This window comes from Pholis gunnellus (assembly GCF_910591455.1).
Source record: "Pholis gunnellus genome assembly, chromosome: 11".
Taxonomy (NCBI): Eukaryota; Metazoa; Chordata; class Actinopteri; order Perciformes; family Pholidae; genus Pholis; species Pholis gunnellus.
In genome coordinates, this window is record NC_136538.1 from 2,237,956 (window position 1) to 2,256,001 (window position 18,046).

Here is an 18,046-nt window from a genome sequence, read left to right on the forward strand (position 1 = left end):
ATGAATTCCAATGTCCTGATCACATATTTAAGTTCGGCGCGCAACTGTATGGATCATGGAATGGCCCTATTCTTCAAACTGTGAAGCTAAAGTGTCAGCTTTGGACCTGTCAGGGAAGCTTTATTATGAATCCCACTGCTCTTCTTGCCAAGACCCGCCCTGTGCAGCACTCAAGCTCTAGGATTGGCCATGCGTCCATGCTTGCCGAAGTACTGGTAACCTGATTTGTTCAGGTCCTATGCCAATGGGCCTGTCCTGACCCTAACTATGTGAGGTCTACGCCCAACGTTGACAAATCGTCTCTGCCTAAACGGGTCTTGCCAAGAAGACTATATTGGGATTCAGAATTACGCATCAGGGAGCAGGTGTCCGTTTCCGCTTGTTACATGCATAGCATCTTTTTAAAATAAACGTAACATGTTCACAAGACCTTTAAGCTGTAAACAGTGTTTTTTCAAAATGAAATTCCAACATAGGTTTACTTATTTTTACGGTTTACTGAGACAACAAAACTACTTGGTTAGGTTTTGGAAAAGGGTTCAAATAAGTTTGTGTATTCATCACACTGAAATTACATGTTTAAAGCGGTATTTCTCATTCATTATTTTATTTTAGCCACATAGCAACAGTAGAACAAGCTGCAAACACAGCATTGACGTATAATTACCATCAGGTCCATGTTGCAGTAATCTCCATGGACACAGACTGTTCCCAGGCTGTCCATTTGAACTCATAGTATAACATTACTGAATAGGTCAACACCACTATACAAGCCTTTAGTTATGACGGATGGGTCCTAAAACATACAACTTTTCAAATAGGAGAGCAGTGTTTGTGTCCCATGTGAAAGAAGAGTCAACATTTATTTTTTTTCAAGTAACATACATATATACACGTACATATTTTAAGTTAAATCACATAGTGCTATGTTACCTGGGTTGCATAATGTTACATATGTTACGTTATTTTACACACTCATTTTAAGCCAAACACCGATCTTTTTCTTAATAACCTAACCAAGTAGTTTTGTTGCCTAAACCTAACCAAGTTTATTTTTTAATGTTATTAGTAGAAATTGACACCCGCAAAACCGATGCTGGAGGGGTACGTAGACCGTTATAGATAGAAGCTCAGGGCCGCTGACCAAACTGCCGTATTTGGCGAGTTGAGAGTGAGTGTGCCATGTGCCCTGTCACACAAACCTATGCTGGTAAAACAGAAAAGTTTAGAAAATTAAATAATTGGAAGTTTTCATTATATGGAACTTCCTCGGCTAGTGGGCAAAGATTAAAGCTGCTTTGTTTAGGATTTGAGCATGTCTGACGTTGGCGCTTCTAAAAAGACGAGGTGTGGCAGACAGCAATGTGTACCACTTGAACATTGGGAAGCCACTTCAAAAATGTTTGTAGAAAGCAGAAAGCTGAGGTTTTATTAATTCAACGTCACCTGTTAATGTTTATCTGGTTTAATCCGACTGACAGAGAAAGATTCTAGATATTTGGTGCGGGTGACCTCTCTAAAAATCACACAAGCCCCTTTTATTTTTTAGGACATTTGATTTTTGTCACCCTCACAAGCAATTCAGTATAATACAATAATATATATATATCATATCATAATCTGTATAATATAATAATACATATATCATATAATAATATTCACTATAATATAAAACACACACATATATATATATATAATTATTTATGTACATATATATATATATAACTATATATCCATTTCTCAGACAGGTGCTTCATGGTCCTCACTCCCCTAACTGTCCATGCTGGATCTGTCCCCGATGTTTCAATGCATTAGCATGACTGCATCCAGCTAGCCAAACCTGTCTGGTGCACAGCTACTAGAGAAGCTTTGCATGTACTGCTTCCCTTTCCTGCTAGTCTGCTGTCTGATTGTGGGGTCAGGTTGTTCTGATATCAGCTCTTTCACCTGGAGTTTCTCCGCAAAAGTTCTCCTCTCGAACGGGTCTTGGAGGAGCAGTGCTTTGTCAACTTTTTTTTTCTTTTTTGTGGCTCAAGGGGGGCGGTGGTGCCCTAGCGCCCTCTATTGGCCTGCCACCACTGCTCACTTATCTTAAAATGCTTATTTTGTTTACCACAGATCTGGTTCTATACCAATGACATCTTTGAGAATGCAGGTATCCCAGCACCAGAGATCCCGTACACCACAGCAGGAACAGGAATTATAGAGATCATCGCTGGACTCATTGGGGTAATCTTACAAAATAGAGAGGTGCAATTATTTTTGATGTTGTGCCAAGAAGTATTTTTTAAATATGATTTATTGATATGAGATAAGAAAATGAAAATGAAATTACAGCGTGCAGACCGCCAAAGTCTACGTTTACATTTTTAAAGGCAAAGTTTTGAGTTGAGGGCTACCTTAGCTAAATAAAAGGAAGCAGGAGAAAATTTAGCTTTAGAGAATTATAAATGTTGTGGTTATGGCTCATACTGGGGCAGGATCAGCAAAGAGAAAAAGAGAAAAAATTGACCGAAGAACAAAAAAAAGCTCAAAGGGACCAAATTGTCCCAGTTTTCAAAACACAATTAAGATACGTCTAACATTATACTTGTTTTTAGTACATATACCTACATTTACCATGTTCTGTCTTACTCATTATCCCAATATAAAACCATAAACAAGGCAACACGCATCTGAATTTAACACTGATATCATGTCTGTATGTGTGTCAATCAATCAATGTGTTGTTGTCAAGGCTGCTGCTATGATGATTACTGCTGTTTCTGACAGAATGTGTCAGTACACGGTTAGTTGTTATGCTGCAGAAAAAGTCATTATTTTAGAAAGAACTCCATGAGGTTTAATGTTTCCTTCTTAAAGTACTCAAAATGGTTACATTTTCCGAAGTGCACGGTGGAAATGCCAGTATAAACATCATATTAAAATGGGAAGATAGCCATATACAATAGCTGGCAGTAAATGTGTCACGGTTAGCCATTTATCTGGCAGCACGTAAGTCTAAAACAACAAGCAGTGTTTTTTATCTTCTTGTCTGTTAATCTAACACGATAAAAAGATCAGTGTATCTTTAGCAGTGTTAGCAATTGTATTTTGGACAGAGGCAGGCTAGCTGTTTCCACCTGCTTCCTGTCTTTATGCTAAGCTAGGCTAACCACATGCTGACTCCAGCTCAGTGTTTAAAAACAGACATGAGATCAATATCCATCTTAACATCTCACTCTCAGAAAGAAAGCAAAGAAGTTGTTGAGTTATTCAGTGAAATGTTCACTAAATGCAATCTATTGGTTTTGTGTACAGGGACATGAATTGTCTGTTTTTCTTGTGTTGCTCAGAACAAAAATAATGCCAATGGAAAGTCAAGTATGAATTTACGTGACTAAGCACCAGTCAGAGCAAGTTACGTACTTTATAATATAGAAAAAGACGACTTTTGGTGAAATGGTCCAACAAACAGGACTTTCAACTTCGGTTTTATGGTTCTGGCTTTGTTGCCTGAACCGAACTGTTTGTAATAGTTTTCCTAAACCGAATTACTGGGTTTGTTGCATATAAACTAAACTGTTGGTTTTGTTGCCTAACCCTAATTTAATTTTACACGTAATGTTGTACACAAAACCAATATATTGCATTTTGTGACTATTTCGCAAACTGTGTGTTGTTCCTTCAGATACATTTACATTAAAGCACACTGAGGTTTACTGTATATATCTATAGAGTGTATTCATAATGTCTTCTCCTGCAGTGTTTCTCCATAGAGAGGCTGGGCAGGAGGCCACTCATGATCGGGGGTTTTACCATGATGGGCATCTGCAGTGCTGGAATCACAGTGGCCCTCATTTTACAGGTGTGTGTGTGTGTGTGTGTGTGTGTGTGTGTGTGTGTGTGTGTGTGTGTGTGTCTAAAACACCCAAACCTTTGCAAGGCAAGGCCAAAGAGGCAGCAAGCAAACCCCCCTCTCAGCAGCTGCTAATGTGCACTTTGAGCATCAGCTGAGCTGCTAAGTCAGACACATTGGGAGTATACTTTTTCTCCCTGTATGAAATTCGGAATTTGATGACAATGACATATGGGTACTTCCAGCGATTGCAATCCCAGTCGACCTGAGGTCCACAGGTGCACAAAATAACTTCAAATTGATTCTCCTGTTAAGAGAAATCAAAGCAGAAAATGTAAAATCTCCATCTTTGTTGTCTCTTCTCCTTCTCCATGCAATATATCTTCCATCATGCTTGATATGTTTGAAGGAATACATCGCAGCCAAAATGACCATTTTTATATAACAATTCTTACCCCGAGCTTGCACGTCTTTATGAAGGCAATACAATGTCAAAATCCGCGAGCACAAATGAGATCCATGCTTGCGCGTGTGTTGAGGTCCTGCGCATTCAAATCAAACAGCTGAGCACATATTTTACTAGTGCGAGCAAAATTGCAGCCTGCGAGGAGAAAACCATGCTTTGAACGTGAGGGGCGTCCCATAGACTTCTATGACTGCTCTTCTGCTCGTGAAACTTTCAAGTGCAAAAGTTTTTCTTTTTGACAGTAAGTGGGCGAACCCATTCACCATTGTATCACTAAATTGAATTGGTTACAATCCTCGTCTTTGGATTGGCCGGATATCACTCCCGACACAGACGCTAGGTGTCGGTATAGAGGTGGTTTTCAATCTGCCACTGAACACTACTCCACTACATCTCAGAGGTAAATATAGTACTTTTTACTCGACTACATCTCAGAGGTAACAGGTTTTGTTAACTTTTAAGACTGCAGAGACGGATGAAATAACAATGTTATTAGCGTTTTGAAACACAATTATATTGCTGCATTAACGTGTATGCTGCATGTTTTTAATTCCTTTACATACTGTTCGTTAGTTTAATCTACACCAATGCATCATATTCTAGAAGATCATCGTATGAATCTAGTGTCTGTACATTATTTACCTCTGTGCAGTGGCAGGCCGTGCATTTTATACCTGGGCCTTCTGTGCTGTCCTACTACAGTTGAATAACCTAATTATGAGCCACAGCTAAGGTTATTATTTGTTTCTAGGGGTATAAATATACACATATTCGTATTAAACCGTTCGGTACGAGGCTTACGAACCGAACAATACGTTTGAATAATACTAGTGCATTTGGAAAATGCAGAAGCTTAAACTGTGGGAAATATAATGTCTTCGGTGGACTGCGCTCACGTAGGGGACAACGGGCTGTGTGACCTCTCAACCCGGAACAAAAAAAAACAAAAACAAAAACAGCCGTTTATTTCCATCCATACACACATCACCCACATTCACTTCCTGCTACCCTTTAACCCCCCTTGTCACCAGGGTTACGCCGCTTCTCTTAAAGGGGCCCCGTGAATTTGGTCCCTTCAGTCCCCTACAGTATCATAAAACCGACACGATAGAAAATCTAACAGTAGTAACGCTACTGCAGATGTAAAAACACAAAAGCACTTCACTTACCAAAGCTGCTGTTCACTTAAAGACAAAGTCCATCCTCCTTTCTTTGTTAACAAAGAGTTTAATACCGCGGTTGTACAGAACATCGGTTCAGTTCAGTTCCAGTCAGAGGTCCTCCTGTGAACGTGTTCATTGAGTTGTAAATGCACTCGGGTCTCAGCAAAAGTTTCATTCTTAGCCATAAAATGTGCAATGCTTCTCTGCCACTGTCAGCCAGAAATACAGTTAGTACAAATCCTTTTCAATGCTAGCTGTGGGGTTGACCGACCTTTTTATACGATGTCCAGTTTATCTGGTCTTGAGAAATCCGTTTCTCCTCCTCCTTCAGCCATTGAGTGTTAAAAAACAAAGCTAGGTTTATCTTTTAAAGGTTTAGCTTTTTTTAGGCCTCTTCTCGAAAATTGTAACCCATACAAAAGAGACTATAATTCTGTAACTACAAAGTCTATTTTAAAAATGTTGATGCTTGAATAACACTAGGGATTGTGAGATGTGATGAGATGAGTAAATATTGTGTATATGTTACTGGTTAATAGTAGCTGAAGACTGAACACAGCAAACAGGGGAAATTCCCAGGTTTGTCTGAAGAAAAAGCACTGTAATTTATTAAATGAGGCCCTAGCTAGCCTAAAAACATTCCCAATTCATAGCACAAAGGGTGCAGGTGCCTCAGAAAAAGATTTGGTGTAAATAAAGTGAATCAAACCCCAGTTATAGGTGTTTATCTAAAAAAAACATGCCAAATTCTCATTTTCAAACCAGAATTTGCAGCTGTTCCATTGTATATTTGCAGCTGTTCCATTGTATTCCTTTTATATACTATTTAACTATATATTTCACTATATTTCACTTTGTTTATCACTCATATTGTACAATCTATCATAACAGAGCTGTTTGGCATCATTTTGACCCATTTTGGCCTCTCATATCTCTCCTGGATGCATTTTCCTCGTCTCTGTCCGTTTGTCTGGAGCCCTTGCTCAGGCTCTGCCGAGCGGATCTTGTCATGTGACCACTCGCTAGATCCGGGTGCTTATTTGGAATACACTCGTGTGTTCCATGAAGTGATTGACAGAATTTTCAGCCAATAAAACTCCAAAACCGTGCCGCGGTCAGCCCCCAAGCCCCAAGCCCCCTGTATGATTCGCCGCCGGCATTTTGACCTCCATCTTGGCTCAGATGAACGGAAAAACGCCATTTTAAGTTCCAGACGTAGTCAGTTAGCAGACGAACACATTTGTCATACGGAATAATTTGGGATTTCACCGTTTTCGCCCTAAAAACCGACTCACGGTATGATACAGTTCTAATATTTGGCAGTGTGGGAGTTGTGCTTTCTGTGGCTTGTTGGCTGTAACTCCTGAACGCTTTGACGGAGAGTAATTTGGACGATACCGTTGAAATCTGTGTGAAGTGCTAATGTTGTTAGCTGTGTCATATGCTAAGGAAGAAGCAATGGCCCCGGTTTTCGAATCGTTTTCTGAGTTGTTGGCTTGCCATCTGTGGCGTAAAATGCATGATATTGTGGTGTATCTTCTTAGTTAGTTAGTAGAATAGTTTATAATGATGTTTGCAGTGTGTAAAATGGTTTAGATAATTAAGTTAAGGAGACTTTTTTCGAAAGAATAAAAAAAATAATTATTATTTCTTTTATTTATTTATTTATGAAAAGTCCATTCAACGACATTCGGAACCAAGCCTCAGAACCGAACGGAGACCTTTTGGGCTCGCTCGGGTCCAAGAGGTTAAAAGAAAATAATCTACACCAAGCAAAACGCTAAAAATATCATAACTTCTCTTACATATGTTTCAACCTGAACTCTTACTAAACACTAAGATCTGCTAGCTAGCATTCTGTGTGAAAAAAGTCACGCTGGCCCACTGACCAATCACGGCGCACGTTAATGCTGACGTACTTCGCAGGCTACCTGGGTAGCAGTGGCACGTCAAAGAATACGCCCAACATGTCAAACTAAAGATCTGATTGGTTGAAGACTATGACAATCAACAATATCGTCCCCATATACTTTAATCTGCAAAGTCTACCTAGAGGGCATCGGGCCTCTCTTCTTACATAGAGAAATAGGGGCTGAATCTGATTGGATAAAAGCTCTCCTTAAAACAAGCTGTGCTGGAAGCAGCGCTGCAGGCTGGAAGCAGAGGAAGACAGGAGCTGTGCAATGAGAAAATAAGCTAATTAGAATTTTTTTTTTTATAAAATAGCTATAACTTTGTGATTCTGTTTAGGCCAGCAGATAAGGCTTAGTTAGCCCTGACGGCCCACCACTTCCTCTGTGGAGTGGAGTAAAAGGTACATTTTTTTTCCTCTGAGATGTATTGGAGTAGTGGCAGATTGAAAACCTAGCGTCTGTGTCGGCAGTGATATCTGGCCAATCCAAAGACGAGGATTGTAAATGTGTGTTCTGACCAAACGCGACGCAAAGTATTCATGTGAGTAGATTACATACAAAGTCTATGCACAGACGCGATGATACTGGAGTGACACGTATTTGCGATGGTGCGGCGCGAATGACGCAAATTCTCGAAAAACTTCAACTTGGGCGACGCGTGACGCTGCGGCGCGATAGCCTATCAGTGTTGAGATGCTCCTCCTGTCATCACTGATGTCCTGCCGTTGTTAAATCAGGAAAAAAATACTGTAGCCGTAGGTGGGCACCCAGAGCTCTATGATACCTCATATTAGTAGAGACCGGACGAAATTATGTGTATAAACCATATGGTACAAACAATGAAAAAGACGCTGCCGTATTTACGCCTAGATAATGTTATTTTGAGTGTTGATGGGGCTGCTACAATGTTAGCATAGAAGAAGCACCAATCGATTCAAGCTCCATTAAGAAAACAAGTATTTTGAAAGTTATTTGCTTGTCGTCTTGCGAGAACTAACAAAACATTAATTCAAACTTTTTATGAATGGGCATCATTATGTAGTTATTTCGGCATCCCTTTTTGTCCGTTTATTGCAGTTGAATCACAGCAAAATCTGTTTAATTTGTGTTCATACAGCTGTAGTAAACAGCCGACGTGTGGCTTGCTAGACACAGTGAATAAACCTCGATAAAATCCACAGAGCGCCTCCTGATGATGTTATGAACCCAGACAAGAAGGCGTTTAGTTTCCCGGGATATCCGGGACTTCCACGGTTGATGGCGGAAATAAATGGCACGAATTAAACACACACTCACGCGTGGATCTCATTTGTGCTCGGTGACTTTGACATTGATATGCCTTCATACGTCTCCGGTGAAGGGAGGATCACAAAACAGAGAAGAGGTCACATTCAGCAAACAACGAAACTATATCAAAAACATCCATTTCAGACAAATCATGCAGCATAATCTAATCTTATCCAGTAGAATGCTCACCACTTTCCAAGCACATTTCTTTTCCGCTAAAATCATACTATTTAAACATTTGCATTTGCATACATTTGTCTCACAGCTGTGCAGGTGCATTACTCGTCTGTGTCCTGTTAATGTGGAAGTATTAAAAGTTTCTTGATGAAATTCAACACTCAATGAGTTAAAAGATATACAAATGATCGGTTCTAAAGGGGGAGGTATTCCTTCAAGCCGCTGCAGGATTGTACACGACTCCTTTTACTGAAATGTTTTCAGTCAGCATACGGATACCACATTTCTTTCCCTTCATTGTATGTTATCTTTCACCTGGCCTAAATAATAAAAACTCTCTGCATGTTGACCCTTAATGGCAATTTAGAGTGCCCCATGCAGACATGAGGGCACAGAAAGACCCCAGCTTTTCTGTTTTGTTTTTTTCTGTCGCCATCCTTGTTTCCTTCACTTTCCCCAAGTTACGTCCTGATAGGAAACGATTGGAAGTGAGGGAGGAGAGGAAACGAGCAGGAGAGGACAAATACATCCCAGGTGTTTAAGAGGGGGATTGAGTGTGGGGAGGAACAGCTGCGTCTGTTTCACTTTCGCTCATCGGCACGCACCTTATTCCCGCTTTGCCCGCGTGGAACAACAGCATTACATCGCAGGGCCTTGCAGCGGCGGCGGGCGGAGGAGATATCGGGGAAAGGGTGGAGTTGAGTTTCCCATCAGAGAAAATAACCAAAATGTCCTGCTGCTCCTTCTTCCCCGCAGGCTCACTTATCGTTCATGCGCTACGTCAGTGTCGGCTGCGTGGTCGGCATCATCGCCGGCTTTTGTATCGGCCCAGGCAAGTTGTTCTATAATGCATGATAAAGGACCAAACTCAAACTGTGCACACACTTGTGATAGTGGAACCTCTTGTATGGTTATGCACTATTAATATCCTTCTATGCTGTAAACATGACACCATTAAACTGACCTGACCTAATTGCATTAAGTTGCATTAAGTTATGCATTAAGTTATTCATTATATCACACGGTGTCCGAGGAGCTTAACACCTGTGTTCTTATCATGATGAGTCCCGTTGTCTTTGTAAATTAAATACGAGTGCCAGTTGATCCTAATTGGTGTGTAAAAACACCTGGCCAATCCAAATAAAAAAGCCATGAGACTGCAGGGCCATGTGCACAAACAGAAACTTGAAACACCCCAAACAAAGGTCTAAAGAGGCTGGAGCACAGGACGCCAGTGGAAATTAACGCCAAATGAGCGTTTTTAAATAGCAGCATCAGTAGTGGATATAAAAAACAAAATAAAACATTCAAGGGATGCTATTACTCGTTAAGTTTTGATGTGATGAGTTTATTCATTTTAAAAACGGTAATGATTTGTAAAATAATGAAAATAATTGTATATATAAAAAATGATAAACGATAGAAATACTGTTGTAACTTAAATCCCATAATATAGTACAACTTAAGAATTGATGAAAATGCAATAACCAATTATTTTGCATAAACACATCAGCACTCAAATGTGCGTAATTGTGCTCTTGAGTGTAGTAGATTCTGTTCTTACCTAAGAACAAATCCCAAATAAGATATGTGATATATGCTTTAAATATTATAGTAGGTCAGATCTAATCTTACGAGTGTCGTCGTTACAGAGTATTCAAGTTGATTGCCAAATCTAAAGATTTAAACATTATCACCATTCCTACACAGTTCTCCAACCATGTATTGGATGCGCATGTATAGCTACATACTAAACATTATACCTGCCCACTTCCTTAAAAAAACTAAACATACAAAAACTAAAATGAAACTGAAAAGTCAAAAATAAAATAAAATGTTAAAGCTATTACAACCTTGGATGCCACACAGCTGTGAATGAGCCAATCACTGTTTCGCATATTGCAAACAGCTGATTCCAATTAGCCATTACAAGCACAACTTTAGTGCTCTGACTGAACACCATGTTTCATTTACTAAAGCTGGAACCTTTGACTTTTTTTTTTTTTTTTTTTAAATGACTTATATGATGAATCAATTGTGAAAATAGTTTAATTTTCTGTCAATTGAGTAATCAATTAATGGACGTTAGCATTTTAGCTCTGATGTAGACTGTCGTCAAAGATCCAGAGTTAGCACTCACTCTGGAATTTTTAGATGTCAGTTATTCCAATTAAATCATACATGTTACTGGTGTGGAGACACAATATGCATGGAGAGATACCACTAGAGGTCATTTCAGATCTGATTGCAGCTGAGGAGGGATCATTTTATTTCTTTAGCACAACAGAAATTTAGGTGACACACAGCACCGCTGACATGGTTGGTCTGCAGAGGTACAGGTTGCTTTGTGTTATTAAATGGCTCCCTCTGGAGGTCATACCCTAAACATTCTATTAGGGTTTCTAATTTGAAGAAATGTTGTCAAATCTGTAAAGAGAACATTCATGAAAAGTGTTACTTGTTGTTCCACAGTGTCCTACACTGAGTGATACTGTTGCCTATTTATTCCCCCAAAGCAGTTATTCATGTGGACTAATCCATGTTCTATGGCCTCCTGTAAGAGAGACAAATAATGCAATTTTAATGGTAGAATATGATAATAAAATATTAGTAATATGCATTTTTTTGATATACGACTCTCCTGTCCACACACTGGCCCTCGCCCTATCAGCTGGTTCAGTTCTCTTATTAGCGTTTCATGAGCCATATTGGTGCGAGAGATGATGAATGAACATGAATTATATTTTCCATACACAGCCACTCCTCAGTAGAACTGTTTTTTTGATATATTCTAATATTCTGCACGTCTTTTTTCTGTATAATAAGAAAAACAAGTTACTTGATTTGTGAAGGCAAAATGCTGCTTTAATATAGCAAGACACTACAGGCAGACTATTGTTTTTTTCATGCACTGGTCAATTTGGGGATTTTGAACTTATTGTTTCTTTCAGACTGGTGGAAAGAAAACATAGAAATTGCACATTTAGCTTCTTTTTTTTGTGACTACTTTGCCTTTTTTGCACCTGTAGATTTGTACTAAATTCACCAAAAGTTAACATTAGATAATGCCTCATTTGCATATTTAAACATAACATTTTAGAAAACAAAATATCACCGTATTGTAATTAATCAACTGGGGTTAACGTTTCGTGGTGATATCCATTAGTCTTACCCTATTCACTTGAAGTGTCTTCAAAATGTAATTTTACAATCCTTCTCTTGAAAATGAGTTATTCCTCAGACCAGAAATCACTTCTTCTATAGCACTTACATACACCACACTTTCCAGTTTCATTCCTATCTATATTCTAAAGGTTTTTAGAGTTTTTTAAAAATTATTTTATTTTATTTACTGTGATAATAATAAACAACGAAATTCCCTCTGTAAAATACTTTGACTCTAATTCATCAACAAAAGGAAAACAATAATTCAGAACCTGACACAATCCAATGTCCAGATTGGTCTTCTGGGAATTTATCCAAATTAGCACATATTTAATAGGATATTTAATTTGCACATTAAATTATAAAACTTCTTTTATAGAAAGAAATAAAAACAAATTCTGCATAATGTGTGTCTATGCGTAATGAAAGACACAATCACGTTGTATTGTGGGAAATGTAGGATCAAGAGTTTTTGGAGTTTCACCAAGTTTTTAAAAAAATTTTATTTCAATGAGCAGTCCAACCTAATCAAATTTCAATTCTAAATCGGTAGCATGGACCTTTCAGTGAACTCATTCAACAGAAGTGTGTGATTTGTATTAATGTTTTTATGTGTTTGGCTTTGTTGCTGTTCCAGCGGGAGTTCCCTTCCTGATCACAGCAGAACTATTTAAACAGTCCCACCGGCCGGCGGCCTACATTGTAGGAGGATCACTGAACTGGCTGTCTAACTTCACCGTGGGCTTCGTCTTCCCCTTTTTACAGGTGAAAGCTATACATTGTGCTGCCCTGCGTGAGCTTTTGTCTTTCCTAAATGTCAATGCTCTGGCTTTTTAACAACCACAAATGTAATGTGATCGGAACTGGTAAATGTGATCTCGGTATGCTTCCAATGTTAGAAAACAATTATTTAAAGCTCCAATTAGCTTATGACTGTGGTTTTCCCACTTTTACATTTCTTCTTGCAAGCCTGCATCTCTCTAAGTGTTTCCCATATTCCCTTCTTTATTGCGAAATATATTGCTGTGACATCCACCATTGGTCCTTGGCCATGAGCCAATCATTACATTTATATAGTTATATGGTATGCACCTTAACCACTAGGACAGCAGATGCCCCTCTTCCTTTTTTTCTAAAGAATTGGTTGTCTTGTTGGATACAGCTGCAGTAGTGAAATAGTGGTCGCTGATGTTATTGTCTTTGTAGTGATGTGGCAATGACCAAATTTAGCTCCAGGAAGTTGTTGCCAAAGCAAAAAAGAGAACAGTGGTAACAAAGGCAGAACATGCAACAATGAATGCATACTACTCTTCTTTCCTGCACTAGAAAAAAAGTGCTATAGTGATAGTAGTGCTTGTCTTGCTGAGTCCCACATGGTTCCACCTTGATCAACAGCGCTGTGGAGAGATCAGGCGGTGCTAGACAGGAAATGGTGGTAGATCACATACATCCACACTCACAACTCGACAAATCCGGACGCTTGGGCATTGGCCCTCGTCAAACTATGACCTTATAGGTACCCGGTTAGTTTTGGACATGTCAGGGATGACGTGTCAGTTTATGCTCGTTACATGGGTAGCATCTCACATGAGTGACGTTACCAACATTTACTTTTAGTTTTGCATGGGACACGAATAGCAGTCTACCGGATGAAAAGTCTGGTGTTCGTCCGACCAGTCCGTCCTCAGTGGACTTTCTCTCGCAGACCATCTTTCAATGATGCAGGCGGTTTTACATTTGCGTTAGTTGAAACCGCGGTCTATCAGACGCTGAAGGGCTCTGACTAAGCGTTGGTATTTGATGAGTCGGGAGTGAGACTGGGTTGGTAGATCAGGATGCCATAATGGATCGGGCAGTATCCCTAGTTAAGATATGATCACGTGGCATTCACTTCTTATGGAAAGGGTGGTAGACAATATAACACTATACCGTATCTGTTGACTAGGAGTTTAATTACCTTGAACAACGAAGTACAGTAGATGTGATGTGTGGTATGTGCTTGATTTTCGGGCCCTTCTGTATATGCATCTTCAAGCCAGATATATGGAGCTTTCAGAAATGTTTCCCAGTCATGATTACAACCCCTCTGCTTTTATCCGAAATAACTATTTTCCTTTTGGATCAATCACTTGTTTCATCTAATTTTTCTGTCCTTATCTCTCAATCCTTCCAACGATCCTCTATCCATCTGCCACATCTAACCATCAGAGGTCAGCGGGGTCTTACTGCTACTTGGTGTTTGGCAGCATTTGTCTGTCCGTGGCCGTCTACGTCTACATTGTCATCCCAGAGACAAAGAACAAGACATTCATGGAGATCAGCCAAATGTTCTCCAAGAAGGAGGCAGTCCTAGAGACCCAGGGCCTGATCCACGTGGACCAGCTGAAATTGAAAAAGATGAACAGCTACGGTGGGTTGGAACATGCTTCACTGGAGTTTGACAGCTCTTCGTCTGTACCTTAATCGAGCTTAAGGTTCTCACTGTGACTACAAAACAATTAACAACTTCTTCTTCACCATTGTACTGTTTTGATGTGTAGACATACCACCTTACCTGAACTGAGTGGGCTCTGGTTGGGTGTGCTGTATGTACAACAATTAATAGCATGCAGTTGTGGTATTTGCAACTTCAATCAATTTAATGTTTCAGTCTGGCCGTTGTTGAGGCTGGAACTTCACGAGAGGAGGTAGGCTGCAAACTTTCGCCGCTGCTGACTTCCAGCAACGGAGACTAATCAAAAACGAACTGGATCCAATTAAAAGTCAAAAATAGTAATTTAATAAAAAGATAGCAGATACAACTGCAACCACGAAGGTAAACAATGCAAACTGATGCACTCAATTGCAACCTAATGTTTTACAAATGCAATCTGAAATACACCATGCATGGTAATGTTCTCGAGAACAGAGTCCACGTGCAATTTCACTCACAGATCCGACCTGGCCGGTTAGCTGAAAAACGAATATTGCCGCGAACTGAAACTTTCTCTCTAAAACATTCTTTTTATGTTCTTTGATGGCCGGAAAGCGTCCCAAGCCGTCGCAAAACATAAAGGCCGTCATCCGGGGTCAGTGATTGGTTTCCGATTGATCTGACCCCTCCTCCATCGATCCGCTGCTCATCTCAGTGGCTGGGCTCCTTGTGACATCACCTCTGACATCACCTGGGGCCGCATGGTCCTACCCAGGAGTCCTCTCTGTTGTTTTATGGCAGTCTGCTCCTCATCAGTTGTCTCCGGTTCTCCTCCTCCTCTGTTGGTCATCGGTCCAGCTCCTCTGTGTCCCCTTTGATGTCCCCTTTGATGTCTCTGGTGCTCGACCTATTCCCTTATATGGTCGTGAAGAGCCTGTCCTCTGCATTCCTCACTGACCCTATCTCCCCTGATCTCTCTGCCTCACGGCTCAGAACCCCCTAACCTATGTGACTGTACTTTGGTTCAATACTTCAAATGATTATGATTAAGACTCCTACAAGTAAACTTATTGCAAACATATAATATCTTCCATAAGTAAACATCCTGTAAACCTATATTACATTCCATAAGTAAATATATTGTGACTCTTAACATAATTTACATTCTCATCATTGTGACAATTTTATTCACCACTAGGGGTGCTATAAATTCTACTACTAATACTTCTTAATACTGTAATTCTCCACACTGTCCATTTGTAGTTAATGGCTGAGATCTGTGACCAAGGCGGCATCACTGGAAATAAGTCTGACAGGACAAGAAACACAAGCAGTCAGACATGTTGGAAACAAACCTCCAGGTTGGGCATTCTGATGGAAATTCTCTCGCAGGTTACAAACCTATTTCCAGCATTGACTTGCTGTCCTTACTGTAGTTAAGCACACAGTTTTTCCCTGTTCAATAAGGGTTTATTAGCAATGTTTCAGGTGCTTCAACTTCAGTTTGGCTTCCAAATAAAGTGGCTAAGATAATCAGAACAATAAGTTGGTTTGTTTATGCAACTTCAATGTATCAATGTCCAACCTTGTTGGTTTCACATGGGACACGAACAGAGCTCTCCTTGGTGAAAGTCTTGTGTGGACCTCTTTCATACACAGACTTACGCAGACTCGTCGAATACAAACGTAATACACAACGTTCACAATGCAGTTTTGTTGCATGGAAACTTTTTTTTTTTTGGAGACTGGGCTGCAATGTCACCATGTTCCCAGATCTCAGCAATTACTTTGACGAGTACAGTTTGATCATAACTATTAAGAATGATGGACAAACTAATATAATATAATAATTAGCTCTTATTTTCGTAGTTCTGACCATCGGTTTAATCAGTACCCACCAAAGGGAGGGGGTGCAGAGTGCCGAGATCTCGGAACAGTAAGGCGTCACTAAAAATAGCTAGCTAGCTAGCTAGCTACATCCATGAAAAATAGAGATAGAAAATTAAAGTGAGGATGAGATCTATGTAAAAGATGCTGAAAGCTGACTTACAAAGAAAACTATAACTCTCTCTGATCTTCTTAAAAAACATCTTCCATCTATCTGTAAACTGTAATGGATGTTTACAACGCATGGCTAACCACATGGTCAGATACAATGGGTCATTGGGGGATGGGATGTCTACTATGACACTTTTATAAAAAATGTCCTGTTAGTTTAAGTACTGTTTACAATAAAATGTGCACCACTAGCTGTCAGCCACTACGTGCCTTTATCCATTGTTTGAATCCAGAATTTAAGTTGTACATGAGCGTCCCACATGGCAACATGGCAAGACAAAAGGCAACAAACAAATACATTTTGGTATATAAACAAGGTTTGACTTAACAAAGTTATCAGAGCTTGTGAACCTTTTAAAAATATATTTTTTAAACTATTCTATATTGCAGTAAAAAAATGTGAAATCCCAATACGTTTGCATGTTTTGACTACGTCATCTTTTGTATTTTAGGGTCATATCACTTGTTACTATTTTTTCCATGTCATTTTTACGGAAAGTAAGTATCAGTACAATCTGAGTTGTACAGTAAAATGGGCTAAATTACTTATTGTACAAACAGCAAATTCATGTTTCTTTGAATATATGGCAACATATATAAGACTTTTTGAATTGTTTAAAGATAAATTAAATAATATTGTAATATTGTGTCTTTGTCTGTTTCAACACCTGGTTTACCATCTCTCCAGTAGCAATCTACATCGGTGTCATATCCAGCTCTGGGTAACATATAGTTATGAGAAAACTATGAACTGCACAGCTCCTACCCTGTTTTCTTTGCTTGATTCATAGTCAGATCTACAAAAGCCTGATTGTCTCCAAAGTTTAGGACTGAAGAGTTTAAAGTTCCTTTCCAGGCTAGTACTTGTAGTAACATATTTATAGTTAAAAAAAAAAAACTGCAACGCAGAAACATTTACTCAAGGGTATTTTATTAACACTGACAAGATTGCACATACCATCCAACCTAAACCTTAAAACCAGGTTTAAACTCTCAAACAGGCCTTTGAAGAAGTATGTCCTGACTTCAAAAAATGTCCTCACTCTGAAGGTCTAAAACTCAAACTGGTTCTCACAAAGATAGATGTACAGGTGCACACTCACACACACACACACACACACACACACACACAAACCATGTTGACCCATATTGCCCAACACCAAACCTAACTCACTCCTGACCCTTAGTGGTCAGAAAAGGAATTACCCTACTAGTCCAGTCTAACAAAGAGACACTCGCACAGCTTGTAGATGAATAATGTTAGACAGTGGTGAATTGTGGAATACACTGACTACACAAAATATACAGTGTGTTCGCATGTTTTTGATGTGGGACACGCCTGCCACCTGGTCGCATGTGAATGCATTATGCTTTTGATGTTTTTCCTGGTACAATTTGCCTAATGAAGTTCAAATCTGTGTGTAATTCAGAACAATGTGTTTCATCAATCTATACTACCATGTTGCCTCCTCCCCATCTCTATTTCTTTCTCACACCCACACAAGCCACCCCATACATCCCAGATTTGTAATTAATGGCAGTGGCTCTGTCACTAATAAGCATTCT

General features: G+C 39.5%; 1 protein-coding gene across 1 annotated transcript in view; it reads left to right on the forward strand.

Annotated features, from left to right (window-relative positions):
- Positions 1 to 14,472, forward strand: part of slc2a15a (solute carrier family 2 member 15a) — a gene marked incomplete at both ends in the record, with an annotated part of 31,576 nt that extends 17,104 nt beyond the window's left edge. The window contains 5 exons of the mRNA XM_079168305.1: positions 2,119 to 2,229; positions 3,746 to 3,847; positions 9,601 to 9,676; positions 12,647 to 12,774; positions 14,218 to 14,472. Coding sequence (XP_079024431.1) covers positions 2,119 to 2,229; positions 3,746 to 3,847; positions 9,601 to 9,676; positions 12,647 to 12,774; positions 14,218 to 14,472 — 672 coding nt within the window. The remainder of the gene's footprint in view (positions 1 to 2,118; positions 2,230 to 3,745; positions 3,848 to 9,600; positions 9,677 to 12,646; positions 12,775 to 14,217) is intronic.
- Positions 14,473 to 18,046: the final 3,574 nt, after the last annotated feature.